This window comes from Apostichopus japonicus, chromosome 19, assembly GCF_037975245.1.
Source record: "Apostichopus japonicus isolate 1M-3 chromosome 19, ASM3797524v1, whole genome shotgun sequence".
NCBI classification, from domain to species: domain Eukaryota; kingdom Metazoa; phylum Echinodermata; class Holothuroidea; order Aspidochirotida; family Stichopodidae; genus Apostichopus; species Apostichopus japonicus.
This window is the reverse complement of record NC_092579.1, coordinates 5,064,556-5,083,733: the sequence shown is the minus strand read 5'-3', so window position 1 is coordinate 5,083,733 and position 19,178 is coordinate 5,064,556. Positions and strand designations below refer to the sequence as shown.

The window sequence follows — 19,178 nt, the reverse complement described above, 5'->3', positions numbered from 1 at the left end:
CGATTTTCCTCTTTACTGTACCAACAGTTATGCCATAATCTTATGCGGACAGGTCTCCATATAAGAGTTAACAGAACAGAAACCAATGACTGGGATAAAACCAGTGAACAAATTCTTTAGTAAGTGTAAAGGTTAAGTCAAGTGTAAAGGAAAAGTCTTACAGGGTTAGATTTTGAGTCTCCCTATTTGACACTGATTTCATTTCTGAAGTATACAGTATATTTGACCTAAAATTGTTCAAACAGGTACAACTGTATTAAAAGAACCAATCATAGTTGAATGTACATATCAAATGTAATTATGCTTAGAACTAATTTCCAAACCATTAATCACAGAGCTTCTGAACCTTGTACTGTACCATAAAAAGAATTAGGATACTGCTTGCTACATTCTCAGAGAACTTTCATACATTAATATACGGTCACACTTAAAAATCACTCAAAATAGCTAAGGAAACATTCTTTGGGGACACTGCATTGTCTCCGATCCCCACTTGGATGACCCCTGGGGGTCAAATCTGACTATCCCAGCTTTTAGCTTTGTGAGGTCACAAAAGCATGATGGCATTTCTTCCTCCCCTTCCTTTCATAGGAAGTCATACTCAAATTGAACAAACAAGATTTCGAAAATGCTCCTGGATAATCTCAACAACCACATCTACCACTTTTCCTTCGACCACATATTTTCAGTAAATTCATCAAAAGGAAAAAATGTAAAAAAAAAAATGAAAAGAGACTGTTGCTGTTCATGCCTCCAACAATGTGACACTTGGGTGGCTAATAAGCCCCTCTAAAGATGGTTGAATGATGTAGAAATATTTTAAACCACAGTATAAATATCTAATTGGTATATACATGTGCCAGAGCATTGGTAGTTCATGAAATTTGACCACAAAACTTGTGGTTTTTCAGCACCAAATGGTCCCTTTCTAGAAGATTTCCCCGCCTTTAAATAAAAATAAAAAATTATATAAATATCAATTAGGGAGACATTGACAATGATGATGATGGACCGCAGAACTCTGGAAGGGAGAACTTGACAAGTGAATGTTTTATTATTAGTGAAGCTGACTTTTAAAGGTGGCCAAAGGGACACTTCTTCAATGAAAACATTGTTCAGGCATAAATTTTAGTGAAATCTCATATTTTTTCACATTTTTAATGAACTGTAGGTCTACTTTGTTTGAAATTCCTATCATTCTTTGGTTTATAAACTTAGGTATCTTTTGTATAATTTGTATCTATATTTGGGGCAATGTTATAACCAATATTATTATTCTTATTATTTCCTGCCCCAAAAAATATATATCTTCTTGCACAAACAGTACATGGAATTGGTAGGCAATCCCACACACAGATTTCACAAACTTCTTTTTATAGATATATTTTTTTTATAGGTATTGTTATTTTTTTAATGCTAAGCGCAAAAACAAATTTTCTCAAGTTCCAGCCCTGTCGGTAAATTACTATATGTCACGTACAATCCACATTCATGACAAAGGACATGACTTTAGGCAGTTTGTAACATCCACGGCCACTAAGCGCATGTACTCTACTGTATACGAATGTTAGATAGATTACGTACAAACACAGAATCTGAGTTGGGAAGGTTACAGAACAACTTATCATGTATCAACAAAGAGAGATACTGTGGAGAAGGGAGTTACTGTAGCGAATGAATGCACAGTATGCTGGTACATGAGCTACATAAACCTACAGTAGTAGTACTGCAATGTGTGATGTACAATGTCTATAGCTATTGACTACTACTGCATACACATCGTTAACTGTACATGCAGTGCATTGCCTAATCCATGCACACACACTGTAGTATTTATGCAAATAAGTGAGAGCTAATGACTCTTATCAAAAGGTGTGGCCAATCCACAGAGAACAAATAAGTGTTCGAATTTTGTGTAGTAGTGTTTTCAAGTGTCTGAATTCTGTCTCTTGGACAAAAATATTATGATTCCTGTGTAGAAACAAACAAAAACAAACAAACTGCTGGAGATACATCTTTGCATATTATTCAATTTGCCTATTTTACATACAGTACAGCAGCATTTTACATACAGTAGCATACTGCGGATGTTACACCGCGGATAGACGATTCCGTTTCATGTTTGGATGATTGAATATACTGCTCGGGTAATTATATACACCATATGGAGCAGCACAGACAGATCGACAAGTTTACATAGATGCATATGGATGAGTCTTTTTCACAAAATTAGTAAATTATTCTTTTGGAAAAATTAAAAAGACAAAAAAATAGATCACCAAAATTGTCCATTTGAACCAATGAAAAAAAAAAAAATTCATGAAACCTTCGAAAACAAGATTTGGCACTTGAATTTGCTGTTAACCTTACGTTACGTCTACATTACATCGACTGTCTAGTATGTGTTCCAACTTCTTACAGTACATATCATTTATCCATATCAATGTTGTACCAGTGCTGATTGCATGGAAATAAATGCTAACGTGATGTAATCACTGCATATCAGACTTATCAGTTACATAAATTTAACAAAAAAAGCCTCAAAGTTACTTAAATTATGTACATATCTGTTCTGATCAATAAATTACCAAATGTTGCAAAATTTGTTGGGACAGGATGTAATAAAATGCAAAATGGGTACAGACTGAATTATGCTTTTGGAACATCAATATATACTTTTGATTTTATGATATTTGGTTCTTTACAAAGTATCAGTGGAAGAAACCAGACCTTTGAATGAATTATTGATAATTTCTCAACATTTCCATCCTTTCTTAATCTGTAAGTTTACTTTGCTAAAAGACTCTGTTCTGTTTTCTGAGATGAAGATCATGAGGGATATTTTACAAATAGTGTCATACACTTTAACGAGTCTTGTACATTTTAACCCAGAATAATGGCTAAAATTTTAAACATCAAAGTATCTGGATTAAATCACATCTCTCGTCTAAATTTATGGACCACGAAATTGCAGTGAGTCAACGAGTTTTACGTCTAGATTACGACACAGCTTGTTTGAGGATGTGGAACAGATAAGACCCTGATTAAGCAAGGATCGGTTTAATAATGAAATCTTCCCCTACACTACCACACACTGGCCACTAGTCCCATGGATACTGTACTATTCTGTCATTAACCACAGTACAGTAGCTTTTATGCTCAGATTAACAAAGGTCAACAGTACTGTAGTATATTTACACTAATTAGTTAAAGCCTGTTAGTCATGGCATAAATTGTCCCATATATAACGGTGTGTGTCCCCCTGGGCGATATATATATGACTATGATCGACACGAATGCTGAACAGACGGTATCTTATAAACAAAGCTTCGTTAGTCATCCCTTATGCACTGGTCATTAAAGTGATCCTATGACAATGCACGCTTCTCTTTGGTTTACACCTAAATGTGTCAGATTTTATGTTTTTATATACCTTCCTCTCTATTTACATACTGCTACTGTATATATATGCTACTCTTTCAAACCTTTTACTCTACGGCAGAATCATCCGCCCACTAAAAGCGTCAATCAGCGACTCATATCGATGCCGAAGACAAAGCCATGAACTTGTCAAATGCATTCGACTAACGGTTGATAATTATGCCTGCCAGTGCAGTCTTCCGAGATCGCTACACCGATCCATCAACTTTTTTGCTTTTGTGTTTTAATACCGATATCTTCGCTGACTCATCACTAACACATATAGGCCTTCTGTACCCCTTATTTTCCCCAAACGTCTAGGTTTCTTGAAAAACAATAAAATCTGCAAGACCTTCAGACTCCCTTTGTCTTCAATGCAGTACTTTCTTCTTCGGTCTGTGCGTACCGATGGTCACCGAATACAATTTCAATATGTTATATTCCCCTTAAATGGTATGAACCCAGGTAATTTCACCCCTAGGGGTGTATTTTGGAACTATCACCTCCCTAATTCCGACACGACTTCATTGTCTTACATATATATCTAAGTGAAAAGCCAAGGGTCCCTGTACAGGATTAGATTTAGCGGTGAAGCCATCATCAGTCATCTCTCGAGGGAGGAGGCGGTCATGGAAAAGGAAAGAAAGATAACTTCCCTAGGAATTTCAATGTCTGAATGGATTATGGGATTTGATGAAGAGTCTTCATTCAATGGTAAACAAAGAAGAATTAAGAACAGAAAGTAGTTGGCAGCATATGAAATTACTGTGATTAAACACTTTAATGATATATTTCGAAAGATGTTTTTTTATTTTTACTTTTTGAGCTACCTAGAATAATATACTGTACTCAGCAATTCCGGTACTACTAGTTGATGATTCAAGGTCTAAAATTGTTATGGCTGAATATTTTGAGAAAAGCTTGAGAGTGAAACACAAACCAAAGTATAGGTAGGTTCTAGGTAGATAAAAATAGATCCAAACGAAACCAAAGAAATTCACTTCAATAGAAACAAACTCAGGCTTTACACATACTAGTAAATGCTGTGAAGTCAAAGGTCATTTGTGAAGCAGTTCATCACATATTACTTGCTAATAACAACCATGTTATGTTCACAAAGTTACACGCATTCATGTACATCCAAATCGACTACTCCAGCCCGTAGGAACAGTCTTTCACAATATTTAATTAATATTTAATAGTTTCAAAATTTGGAAGTGAACTTAAACAGTTAAATGTTATAATGGTGGATGAATCTAGGTCAATACCAAAAAACACTAGGGGCAAACTGTCCCATATGAGTTTAAAGATCTGCTTTATTTGCTCCAATCATAGCACACTATAGCTAGAAAATGTTTGTGATTACATAATCGACCTGCTATGGTAATAAATCGACCTCAGGCTCTAAAATTAGCCTGCATAGATTCTTGACACCATTAGGCTCTTTGTGTTAACACTGTGTGGAAATATGTTCAAATCTTCAGTTTAGTTAATCATACAGCATTCACACAAACACCTTAGAAAAAATATGTGGCATGCGTGGCAGACTAATTGGTAAAAAGAGGTCATTTAACGACCAAGGCAGGTCGATCACTTAATCTCAAGAACCTTTCCCATGATAGCGTGCTATAGATGGGATCTATACAACAGCCCTTTAATAAAGTTGTTTAGTTCGACGTCCTTTTTCTGCAGTTTTTTATGAATCCATTGGACCAAGAAACTCATCTTATATTTTCACTATATTCAGTACACGTACATGTCTGAATATGCAATTTAACTCATACTCATAATTATGTTGAAGGGAATTCCAAGGACATCAACTTTCGCAATATATATTGCACTGACATGTGTGAGCCTATCATTTTATAAGCTCCAACAAACTTGATCAATGTATGCAGCTTGGGCCACATACTGCAGTGCAATAACCGTAACGACATCGAATACCACATGGTACATACATGCGGTACAATGACATGACACAAGACCATGTTACGTGACGATCTGTTCATGCAGCCATCGAATACTAAAATGGCATGTTATGTTATTATAGTATTGACAGGACTTCTCAGTTCTGAATGTAATATTTTTTGGGAAATTATAGTAACCATCGAATCCTCTACCAGCTGGCTGAGAAGGAATGGGGAAGAAAGGGAGGGAGGGAGGTTGAAGGGGTGAAGTACATCTAATTGAGAATAAACATTTAGGAAGAGTGGTACAAAAGCAAGCTTGCTTTTATACTTACAGTACCGACCATTTTTGGGATCTTTCTAGCATATTAAGGGGGGCAACAATGGTTCACTTTAAATTGCGATGCCTCTTTGACAACAGAAAACTTCTTTTTGGTATTATCAATATAAAACTATTAAACTCTCACATATCTTCCTGAGTCTTCATCCAATGATGAGGAAGTGGATGGGGGAGGGTAGTAGTAGGGTGAGTCGGGGAGGGGGGCAGGGCAGGGGGAGGAGCAGAGGTACATGATTAGATTCTTATTATAAATAAGAGATGGCTTACCTTGATCTCCAGCAGCAGCTGCTGCTTGGCTTTCCGTATATCATTCAGCAATTTCAGCTCCTCTTGGGTCAGATCTGAGAGATGAAGATAAACACCAACAAACATCCAGTGAACATGGTTCCACAGTTTCCACAACATTTTAGAGAAAATACCGTTTATTTATAGAAAGTAAAAACTGACCAAACGAATGGCCAAATATCACCTTGGTCGTGAGATATTTAAATATTTGAAGATTAATGTATGTTCGATTTGCACGCTCTTGATCTTTTTGTCTGTATAGTAGAGAGTTTTCCTGATGGATATATCTCTCAATATATTCGATGAGATATAGTCCACGAATCCGTTTTCACAAGGTCCACCGCGACTACCGCTTGGCAACGCTGAAGAGAACCAAAAACCGTCAAGTTCCAATTCGGTTTCAGGTGACCATTTTCTCCACTTTTAAAGTTGCTGACAGTAGATCAGATGAACTTTGGGAGAGGTCAAGTCATTATACAGTATAATAAATATATTTCTTCCACTGATGGAGGGGGAAAAGTCACCTTTTGCCTTGGAAACAATTCAATAAGTTACACCGTTTGCTCGGACCCAAAAATACTGTAGTTCTATAAGCAAAGAGAACGAAATACGGTAACTAATGCTCCTTCATATAATTGCAAAGCCACACATATATCAGAACTCTGCTGTCTACATACAGTAGAATGTAAAAGTCATCATTATAACAGTTTCTCCAGATGGTTAAAACATCCGACCTCATGAGCAACAGCCCTCACGCACATGTCTAGAATAGGGAAACACAGCATGCATCAAGTCTTGGGAGTGTAGGGAGGATATCTAGAGACTTTTGTTCTCAAATATCAACTACATGCAATTCATAGATGAATGAATCAATCCCCAAAGATACATATTGTAAGTCTCTCTTTATTTGTCCAGTTTAACAAAGCGGCAGAGATTCCTGGAGGGAATGGGGGGGGGGGGGTTCTCCATATATAGGGTGATGTCAAGTCAAAACAACTACTCTTATCTGGGAGTAATTTGTTCTGGAAAAAAAACCTTTTTTCAAATCCATTGAAATTCATGCATATGGTGTAGTCAGATGCAAACTTTGTCCTGAGGGTGGTTGGTTGTGTAGTCTACACCGCATCAACTGTTATATATTGGTAGGACTAAATTATAACAAAATTTTCTAGGGAACTTCTAGTCAGCTGATAAAACAGCCCGGAAAATGATGCACTGAATGTGCTTTGTGCCAATGTGCATTTTCTCTCAGTTATTAGTTTAGTATCTCTAGAGTACTGTATTGAAGCTATAGAAGCCCAGCGTGATTGGGCAGCTTTTTATTGGGTACACACCTCCTACAGGGTATCTGATAAAAGTTGACGATGCAAAACATTATGCATAACTGCACTGTGTTGGTTCAAATTTAGGAAAGGGAAAAAGGGGAAAAAATCAAATACAAAAAAGAGCACTGACAAAAAAAAAACACTGTTACAGTAATCATTAATGAGGAACTTCCCAAAATAAAAAAATGTACATAATTTAAAATAAAACATACATTTTCTCAATATCTGCACAAAAATCTACCCAACTATAATTGTGATAATCACCTGAAATGTCTCATATCATTGATTTTACTTTCAGCCTATAACAGTACAAAGACTGTCTTTTTACATAGATCTTTCTTTCCCCACCCACCCCTCTATTTATTTATCTTCACCATCTCAAACAAAAACTTATTTTGTAAAGAAATCTTACAAACTTTATAAATGCAGAGTACAAATCGACCTTGAAGATCTGAATAGAAAAATCCGGATCAACTGTTTGGTAGTAGTATCACTTCCTACTACAGACCTGTATAGGTCTATTAAAAGACTTTATATAGCATGAAATGGCAGGGTATAATATTGTGGTACTCATGGATAAAGTTGTTTTCAAATGTAGACAACACCTTAAAACTCCCAAGGTATTAAAATAATATTTGTTTAATATTAAAATAAATTGTATATTGCTCAAAGGAATCCCTTCAAGTTTGACTCATGTTGTTATTAACTGCCACACCCTTGTTATTTCCATTTACTAAAACATACTATTTATAGATGCAGCAAAACACATCACGGTTCACAGAATTACCACCGTCATCTTAATTATGTGTGTGGGTTGTCTGCAATGATGAACTACTTCCTATTGAAACACCTGGCTTAAAGTATACAGCTGAAAATACCACAGGCCATGGGAACTGTTGAAATTACAATGTTACAGTAGGTCGGTCAATCAGAGCATATATGTATTGTAATATTACTGACAATAGAAACTGGAATGGGAAAACCCTTATAAATAACTCAACAGAAAAAAATAGACTCTTTGTCAACTTGGGGGAACTGTTTCTCTTATTTATTTATTTTTTTTTAATTATTCTTTGGTTTCTGTTGCAGTGCTTCCTAATTCAGAATCAATGCAAATAGGTTTTAAGAGTAGAATAAAGAAGTAATTACTACTCCTAAAAGGTTGTCATTGTACATTACAAGATACAGTATAATGCAAGATGATAGATGGTACTGTAGAAAACTCACAATTTCTTGTGATGATTATACTCAAGAACTGAGAAACTTATGTAACACTAGTGATGAGTACCTTATTATACCATATATATACTTAGAGTCCGTGGTACTGTACTTGCACGGTATAGATCTGTACATGACCAATTTGGTCCTAGCAGTCACTATTGTATGCATGTAGTATACTATTCTCACTGGACAACTAGTACTTGAATCTCTGGTTTACAAAACAAAAAACACACCAAAAAAACACATACTGTACTGAACACTGAGACTGCAACCTTCATCAATAATGAAAATATGATGGGAAACTTAATCTACCCCGGGGACACTATGAGGCAGTGAAATACTGAAAAAAATGACAAAAGCAGTGAAAAAACATTGGCAAGAATTTATGCCAAGTGAGCAACACTTACATTACACCATGCATAGAATGATAGAATTAACAAGTGTGTGTGAGTTGTGTGTATAACATAAGACTGAGAATGATGACAGGTGCAACCAGGGAACCAGACTGGATCACAGAGCCACCTAACCTCACGCAGGTTACTCTTCTGACAAAATACATTACATTTGTATGCCAAGGAATTCATCATGGTGGTCTAAGATACATGTATGTGAGGTGACACAATGCTACATATATACAGTAACATGTATACATTTCAGTCTACCATCTTGGTGTAATAAGTTCAATATAATGAGCTACTGCTTCAGTCAGGATAATACTAAAACCGTTATGACTTTTTCCACCAGCATTTCACATTCCTTTTAGTTACTGAGTACAGTAATGTAAAATACACATGTATATAGTATATATACTTGAAATATAAAATTCTAATTATTGTATATACTGTAGCTAGATACTGTACATACTGAGATAAACCTGCTCATGGACACAGTACTACTGTAGTTGCGCAGCTGATAGGGGATACTAACAACAAACTTTAACATCTGTGACATGTTACATAAAAACATACCCACTTTTTCTTTCCATAAAAGTAATAAATTAGCGAGTGACTTTTTTAATATTTATTTATAGAAACAATCAGTGTTGTGTACTAAAGAAGTGGCTATAGTGTGAATTTAGTGAAACCTTTCTCTTTCAAGAGATTTCTCGAGAGTACTACTGTAAGCGAGTGACTTTTTTTATTTACTTAAACAAGGCATCAGTGTTATGTACTTAAAACAAGTGGCTATAATGTGAAACCTTTCCCTTTCAAGAGATATAAAGAGTACTGCACTACTGTAAGTGCTAAATCTGTATTATTATAGTCATCTTCCAGGAAATAGATGGCTACCTTTGGTATTGTTCATTTGTTTCATTCAGGTAATTTTTTTTGTTTTCCCCCAGCGTACCTGATATCTCACATACATGTACATGTACAAAATGCTTCCTCTTGTACAGTAGAGCTGTACCACATACTCAGCAAAGGCCTTCACCTCAGAGAAATAACTCTCTCTCTCCCTGCAGTTTTACAAGCTTGTTGCATCATAGTCAACAGAAGAATACTTTCACTTCCATTCTGACAATGGATCCTGGAACAATGGCAAGTATATTTATATTGTTTGTTAACGACCCAACTAATCAAAACAAAATCCCTGCATGTGTCGTGTGGAGCTGCTATATGTTTACAATACTGCATGACACCATTTTCATAGAGAAATGTAATAAAAGACACTGCGGGGTGCAGAGTAACTGAAAACTGTGCTGCGTCGTTCTGAATGTACTTTTTGTATCGGTACCTGACATTCACACATAGCTACTGTACCATACACCGCTATAAAGTATGCTATCCCAAATAATATAAATTACTGTGACACCAATCTCGCACATGTATCCCTTCCCCTCCCCCCCACACCCCTCCAACTTCTCTCTCTCTCTCGCCCCTTCTGTCTCTCTCGCATTAAAAGGGCCTGTTACCACCACCACCACTGTGCACAAGAACCATTAATCTACTACAGGTACAGAATTGCATCAATTCAAATTAAGATAGATACAGACTATCTGATGTACATGCATTGCCTTTAGACTTTTTTTTAAATAAGACTAATAACCATAGACATTGTTGACTTTGGCTCCGCATAATTCAACTTGTACAGTATAAAATTATCAACAGATGTGTTCCACATGTTCACTACTGTATAAAATTACCGCATATAATATGCATCATGAAAAACAGGAGGAAATCATAATTCTAATTATAGGCTCACCACAGTTATAGAAAGTCAATGAAATGTTTTTTTATGAAAAAGAAAGTTCAGAAATGAATTGCTCTTTAAAGGGGAGATACTTTCAAAATATGTCATGTGCATATATGTGGCACATTCATAAAACAGGTTAACAGATGGCACTTGGTAGTACCGTAACCAAACATCAAATGATAAGTCAAAAACCTGTTTAATAAAATCAAAAAAATCTGAATATATGGTCGTTGCGACCTAATTTAAAAATTCCTAGATGAAATGATTTTTGTCTCTTTCAAAATCCAATAGCCAATCATCTTATTATTTTTGAAGTGTGGGAATTTTTTTCAGACATTACGACCTGTAAAACACACACAAAGGATCCCATAGTATTTATTCTCTATATTTGTCCATAATTTGTTGCACACTTCACCTATAAGTAGATAAACAGTAGGCCTGCCTACCAAGCGTAATTTCACCTATGATTTCTATCAAATAAGATCCCCCCAAAACCCCCAAAAGCATACAAACAAGAAAACAAACCCAAGAAAAGTATAAACCCAAGATAAAATGACAGACTGATGTACCTGAAGGGTTCTTATTGCACTTTTGCCTCATGATTGCCATGGTTTCCTCAGAATCAAAATAGAACATCCAGCAATCCTGATACAAATTCCTCGAAAATCCAAAAATAATGAAAGTTTAAAAAAAAAAGAAGGTACGCTAGTAATTTTAATCCAGCGAATTGATAAATCCTGTTAAAAACCTCTCCACTGTGATATTTAATCCGATTATTTAGACTTGAGTCCATGGAGAAGATACTGACTGCAGTGGGTACCACTAATCTCACCCCAGTACCAACGAGTGAGACGGAACAATCCCTGCAGCAGCCTGACTTCATGAGACACCAGAATCAATTTGTTGCATACTTCGCATGGTTTGGCTTTAAATCACTTCCAAACAGGCCTACAAACCCATTCAAAGGGCATAGATCATATTGATTATTCACACACACACACACAGACTACTGTTAAGTCCCTTATAGTTTTGTTTTGTTGGTATAAAGCCCCCTACTTAGCATGGACTGCTGTGCACACACTAGGCTTGATATGGAGAGGGTGTTTTGTATCATTTACTCTTGGAAAACAAACCACAGATATTATTTTCTTAGAATCACAAGGATGACTTCTCGCCTGTGTCTACAAACGAAAAAACTCGCACAGGTCAATTTTTTGTCGTCGTGCAGGTGAGAGAGAAGGGCCGACTCTGGACGTAACGCAAACAAGAGTGAGGTTTAGTCATGGAGCGATGTTGAAACAGCAGGGTGTCGGACTGACTAAGAAGCCAATTTATAAGGCCGATGCCAGAGAGACCGTAGAATGCTGGGAAATTTCGTTTCAACCTTGTAAAACATATGTTGCCATCTTGTGTTCAAATCAATAATTTTAAGCTTTTTGCCCTGCAGGCATATATGCCAGCTTATGAAAAATGTATGGCCTCAAAAAACTTGAACTTAAATATCTTTCAGCAGGATGCATGGACAGCAGCATGCAGGAAATAAATTTTAAGGCTTGCATGTTTTGCTGCTGCTCAGATATTTCCTGGTTTTTGATATACTGTACAGTATGCATCATATTCAGTGCAGACATTGAAGTATAGCCTTTGTAAATAGGCTTGAAATATGACAATGAAAGTACTTGACAAGACTATAGGAACGTTTTAGCACTGATATAAATTATAACTGATCAATGCAAGTCAAATATGACAATGGTATTATATTCATAAAAAAAATAATAATTACCAAACTGATAAATGATTAAAGAAAAGAAAGATACTGGAGGAATCAAGTTGGAGAGAGAAACAGGTCTATATATATATTAATGACAGTCCCTTGAAAGCTAAATAACTATTGGTGTGCTACTGTAAATGGATCACTATACAATGTGAAATAGAACATCCATGTTAACTGTCCATTCGTGCAGCCTGTTTGGACTGCATGCAGGCACCAGTTCCTCCCAAAGTAACTATTATCTAGATGTCAGTCCAACATTTAATTGAGTCTCAGTCTGCAGGCCTCGAAATTCAGGCTATTTATGGCCAGTGGATTTTGCAGTACATAATTGCCAGTAGAAAAGAAGAGGCACTGGCAATTTTTCTGCCAGTAGACAGAAAGAACTTAAACACATAGTATTGTTGGTTCACAATCATCGGTCTTAAAATTCTGCATCATGATTCCATTACCGAACATAAACCTCCCATATAACTGCTTATTATCAACAAATACTATTTGGACTACCCTCAAAAGCCTGTACATTATTAAACCCAATGTGTGTTATACTGTGATCCAGGAAAATGCCTGTGAGAACTTAATTAATTATACACTGTGTACAGTAGATTTTTTAAAGCACTAGCAAATATTAACATTAGTGAATAAATCAGTGAAATTCTAAGCCTGCATGGGTCTTAACAACAACAGATGCAAAATATTGCCATACATACCACCATGCCTCAATAAGTCTAACATAATTCTTCATTACCACTTTACTTTGCAACTGTATGTACATGACAAACTTACATGCCTAAGTCTGTAGGCCTACACACAGTACTTAGGCTCAATAGGCAATGTATACTTACTCCTGTATCTCTCCATAGTTACAGGTATCCAAGTATCCACTACGTATCGGCAACAAACTTTACAACATATCCAAGCACTAGTCACATCTCACAACATTTTAGGTTTCTATTATCAAAGGATTTTGGGCAGGGTATAAAAGACATTTATGATGATATCTCCAGGACCTTTTGATCCTGAGAATGAAGCAACCCTATCGCACCATACAGTCACTTTACATACATATGATATAAAGATATATCTATAATGCATGCTCACTTGCCTAGAGTAGAAAATTCATTTTAAATGATGGTAGAGCATCATAGTATTGTTCAATTAGTCAAGGTTTTAGTGGAGTAAAAACAGGCCTGTGACAAGATGCTGGTTGTAAACAAAAATCTTACGGGAGGCTGGAGGATACTTGATGAGTCACGTTGAATGGTCCCGATACCTTATTATAAAGGAAGGTTACAATACCACCTTATATCCCTTCAATGTAATTAAGTGAAGACTAGGCCAAGTGAAGACTACTTCAAATTTCAGGGTTTCGGTGCTCACAGACAATATCAATCTTACTATTACTTTGTCAAAATATAACACTTGATTTATACACTTTCAAACCTCTGAACATTAATTAAGCTGAACTTGACCGATTAATGCATTAACCATAAATGCGCAAATTTAAAGATCAGTTAATACTATGTCAGTTCTAGTTTCACGCAACAAAGCTGTTACCGTAGGAATCATAAAACTAGCTTTGACAAATTTGTTGTTCTGCAAAAGCGATTGGCCGTTTGTTCTTTCTTTTCTATTGTTTCAATTCTTTCCTTTAAGATCAGTTATGTATTAGATTTCTCGTCCATGTTGACCATAAAATAAACACTTACCAAGATTCTCTTGCTAATGTTTCACAACATAACTGCTGTACTGAGAATTGAGGACATTCATGCGCTTTCAGAAGAGCAAAGGTGAATTCCCACCCTCTACAATTATGTCATACGTTTATATAATTACCACCCACTGTAATGCGAATATTTACAAATACATCACCCTGTGTCAGTTATAATGATCACATAACAGTATTAACCACTAGCATCCGGCTGTGTAATGTACGGTATACACCTGATAAGAAAAACAAAGGGCGCTACTGTTCAGAGATTTTATCCCTACTGTAAAGAAATTTTTGATTAAAAAAATATTATAACAGACATAACAGAAATTAATGATATGTATTGTGCTGTGTACTTCAGCACATTCCCTCCCTACAGTTTTAAACCCCATGATATCAAATTATTTAATTTCATACACAGCTGTGACTGCATATCTGCATTACCACAGATCTATGGATGAATCTATGCATATTTTCTTGGCATCAGTTTCAATACCCTGAACTCACGTAGTAAACAGCTGTTTGATACAAAATTGAATTATTAATTCTTGATCATTATACACCACCTGCAAGCTGTAAAGCACCCTTGAGCGCCCTTTTCTCAGCGGAAATAGGCACATAATAAATTCTTATTGTAAAGATATACGATGATAACTTATGAAATAATGTGAAAGACCAAACACATGAAAATAATACTACAGTACCTTGAGCAGCTAAGACTAAATATCGACCAACCAGAAAACCAGATTTTCACACCTTTTTCTTCACAAAATTGCTATATGCCAGGATTCAAGTCTTCAAGGCCTTTCTGAGTATCTTTCCTATAATCCATTTGTCTGGATTCAGTATATACACTCCCTATATACAGAACACACACAACTATATGCATTTGACACTACCTGTATAAGCCTACTGTACTTCTAAATTATGTCAGCTGGAAAGAATCTCCAACCTCATTAATTTATTAAACAACTTTGCAGACAGAAAATTCATACTCCAAGACACTTGCCCAAGAGACATCAATTTCTTGTGACTAATACTTGTAAATAATTTCAAATATATAAAGATAAAACTTGATAATTTGAACAATTAAAAGTTTTCAGATTGATCTAATTTATGCTAATGAGTTCCGATTTAATTGCATTCTGTGACAAGATCAAATGAGGCTGAAATTCGAGCATCTTAGCAAAGCTCTTGAGAGTTACTGTAAGTACATAAGAATTAGCCTCAATACCATTTTCAGTTATGATCAAAAAATTTGGAATTGAAGGAAAATATAAAGGTTTTTGACAAACTATTCTGCAATTTCGTATGAATAATTTTCTTAATTCATTATTTTCATGAACTTGTAATCAAGGGTTAAGGCAGTTTGGTTGAGAGTGAAAGGATGGATATGAGTTCACACAGAGTGCAGCGCTTCAAACAACCACTTGACATTTTTTCACTTGCTGTGAGAAATTTTCAAATATGAGGATCACAATCTATTAAAGGTCATGACACATGCAGGGGTGAAAAAAAAAAATTAAAATGTGTGAGGGGAAGTGATCTAGTAAAATTAGCATGGAAGCGTGGAGGTATAGATTCTGTCAACTTTCAAGATGTACAATATTTGGGTGTGGGAGTGAGTTTTGTCGGAATGAGTGGAAGAGAGGGTGGGATTGAGGATAGAGATTGCGGATGGAGTTGGCAGGTAATGCTTCCCCAATGGGGAGGGGGGAACAATGGAGGGCTGTTACGACCCATCCATGCACTATATAATAGTACAATTCTGCTGCCACACATGTCAGAATTGTGCCTAAAGTAATTACCTCACTTGTTATACCCACTGTTACCTCACTTTGTAGTTAGTGTACTTGGTACTGATGTCTACAGTACTTAATTAAAGATGAGAGGGGGGGGGCAGAAATGATAGACTATGAGAATGAAAAAGAAGCAGACATTTGATTTAAGTAGGAAAATTTACTACGTCCAGCTCCTTTAAAATCTGTGACAGATGACACTGATACAAGATACACTCACTTGAGGTGCAAGATAAGTATCCCCATATACTGGAAAAGAAATGACTGTAAATCTTTCTACAAGCAGTACAACTCACACACTTCTTGCTGTTATAGCCGCTGTCTCTAAAACTGGAAAAAATAACTGTCTCTCTTAGAAGACAAGTAAGGGAACCCTGCCATATTGACATTTCATTGTGTAATCATAAAATATATATGACTCATGAACCTTCAAACATCTACCAGAATTACACTGTACGTTCTGTTCAAATAAACTGTTCAAATAAACTATCTAGGAACAATTGTTACTTTGGACTATTTACCAAAAGTTGAATATTTTTGGTCTAACTTTAAAGGAATTTTAAAATATTATGGAGATATTTCAGCTTTGTCAATTTTAATGTAGCATCTAAAGTAACAACTTAAATTGGCCATTACCAGCATGGTTTACAAGTAAGTGAAAATAGACCACAATTGAAATGTCAGGACACAATCAACTTTTACAGGAAAAGGTGGTACAGTCCTTATCTAATTTATAATGAGTCTGGGTATAGATGAAAGAGTGTAATAGTTGGGAGTAGGCAGGTAGGAGAGTAAGTAAGTAAAAGATAGATAGTGAATTGAACTTAGGAACTTTAAAGAACCCTTAGGAATGTACAATGACATATTGGAAGAACATCAGTAGTTAACTACAGTACCAATATAAACAAAGTACACAGTAAACCATACCTGTGACAGAAAGACAATGCAGTGGTAGTAGCAGCAGGGGGTGACAAATGAATCACCACGAAAAGCACACCACCCGGCCTGATGTAATAATCTCTGTTGTAGACGTAAAAACAGACCAACTTTCATGAGAGAGCATACACACACACTCAGTAGTAATGTGAATCTAGGAGCCCCCGCACGATAGAGCCGACCGACGTAATTGAATGAACAACCCAATGTGAATGATAAGGACCTATCTTTCACATATTTCCACTCGGCTAATGGGGTTTAGGCATGACCAATGAAGTGTAAATGAGGCCTATGAATTCATAGATGGAAAACTGTTTACTCTGCACTTGGAGTTTTGCTGCCTCAACCATCTCAGTGATCATACTGCTGATACATAGCCAGAGTGAGGAGGAGCTCTAGAGATTCCACTTAGTATACTGTATAACTGTACTGTGACATGGGATGAGTTATTGCCTGTGAAGACATTAACATTTGTATACGATTACATGGAATGTGTTACGAATACACATGACACCAAGGACCGTATCATCGTTTTCTGTGGCTGATATTCAAACCACATAAACAAGCTGATTGAATTCTTTACATTGTAGTCACATCTTAGCTTCCGGATGCATGGTGTTATCACTGATACTGTATGACTACCAGTCAAAAATGCTTAAGTACAGTATGATTCTACAGTTGGGGTCTCAATAGACTTTTGCTTTTTGGGGGAATAAATTCTATTGAAATTATTTATATTAAATGGAATTCACATAAAGTCACATGACTTGAGCAGTAACACGTGCAACAAATTGGGAAACCCAGGGAAGTTCATAGTTTCCAATAATGCCCAATACAAAACAGACACTTGTGCAATCATCGTCCAGATAAGTGCTTCTGATGACAAAAAAATGGACAGCCTTGCAGATACAATAATCCATTGATTTACCAATGTAAGAATTTTTGAGATAAAACTTCTACTTCTTATCACAGATGGTGTGCAAGAAACTTTGCGAGGTAAAGGTAAAATGAGAAGGAGGGCAGAAGACCAGAATGAATGGAAGGTTGGTCACAGAGAGAAAACAGTGCATACTACTGTAAAAAGGTGCCTTTAGAAGTGATCTTGAAATGGTAGAGTGGGAGTGCAGTTGTTGTGACAGGACAGGGAAGTAAATACTGCCTGTAGCACTACAGACTACTTTTGGGACTACTACTGTATAGGTCGAAGCATCTGACGAACACGTTCTCTCCCCATAAGTACTACACATATATCATTAATAAGAGTGATACATGGTTTCTTAAGTTAACAAACATTTGCAGGACATTAGTCCATTTCTCTTTCTTCATCTTAACATAATTATAACAACAGAAGGCATTTGATCTGTACATGGTTCAGTGCAAGAGCGTAAAAGTGTCTAGACATGCTATATGCTGTTTGCAAATTATGTGTGATTGGATTTCATGCATAGTAGCATGTATATACCAGTTTTCACTCACACATGAAGAACAATCAAATATTTTTACTTACATCTCTCATTTTCACAGAATACAGACCGTAGATATCCAAATCCCAAACAGAAAAAAAAAAAAAACTTGACCAAACCATCAAATTGTGAGACTGAAGGGTACATATTTCATTAACCATCAAGTCAATAAAGGGACTGTACAGAACACCTCTGAGGGTTTCATTTTTTTTGGTTTGACTACAGGTGTACATTACTGTATGTGTCAAATATTCACATCTCTTTTCGTACAAAGAATACTGACTTTACAGTGCTCAGAGTCAATTTACAGAAAAGAAACAATTCTGTTAAAATGATTATGGTATTGCCTGGTACAAAATTAATCAAACTGAAATTAAAAGAGTTATGAAATTTTCTTCAACATTTTCTCCCTATTCCAAACCCTCATTCCAATTTCAAGTTTTTTTTTTATCAAAATCTGAATTTTGATAAAGAGAAAATTATGACAAAAAGACAAATTCCCTGAAAGCCAGAAGCATTCATTACAAACATAATATGCGTCAACATCTTTCACTATTTTTAACCATGAAAAAAAAAACTTCTTCCCAAACGTTGAATTCACTCTTGACTTCAAATGACCATCGACCGCCACCAAAGACAACTGTTTTTCGTGCACAGACTATGTCAAAGGTCAAGATGAAGACAAATTATGGAGTATCAAACAATTAAGATACTATATGGTTTCTTCATGAATATTAGGGAATTATGAAACAAAATAAATCTGAAGAAACAGAAAATGAAAGCTGAACCTTCACATTAAAGGTCACA

The 19,178-nt window shown here is 35.8% G+C and overlaps 1 protein-coding gene across 8 annotated transcripts in view; it reads right to left on the bottom strand.

Moving 5' to 3' along the window:
• Positions 1-19,178, bottom strand: part of LOC139960535 (cytohesin-3-like) — an 82,803-nt gene that overhangs the window by 33,302 nt on the left and 30,323 nt on the right. For 5 of the 8 annotated variants that reach the window (XM_071958968.1, XM_071958967.1, XM_071958966.1 and 2 more), the window contains one exon: positions 5,935-6,008. In XM_071958968.1, coding sequence (XP_071815069.1) covers positions 5,935-6,008 — 74 coding nt within the window. Of the gene's footprint in view, positions 1-5,934; positions 6,009-11,260; positions 11,564-13,307; positions 13,491-16,899; positions 16,924-19,178 lie in introns of those variants that run through there. The other 3 variants (XM_071958972.1, XM_071958971.1, XM_071958970.1) reach the window with 3 other exon arrangements.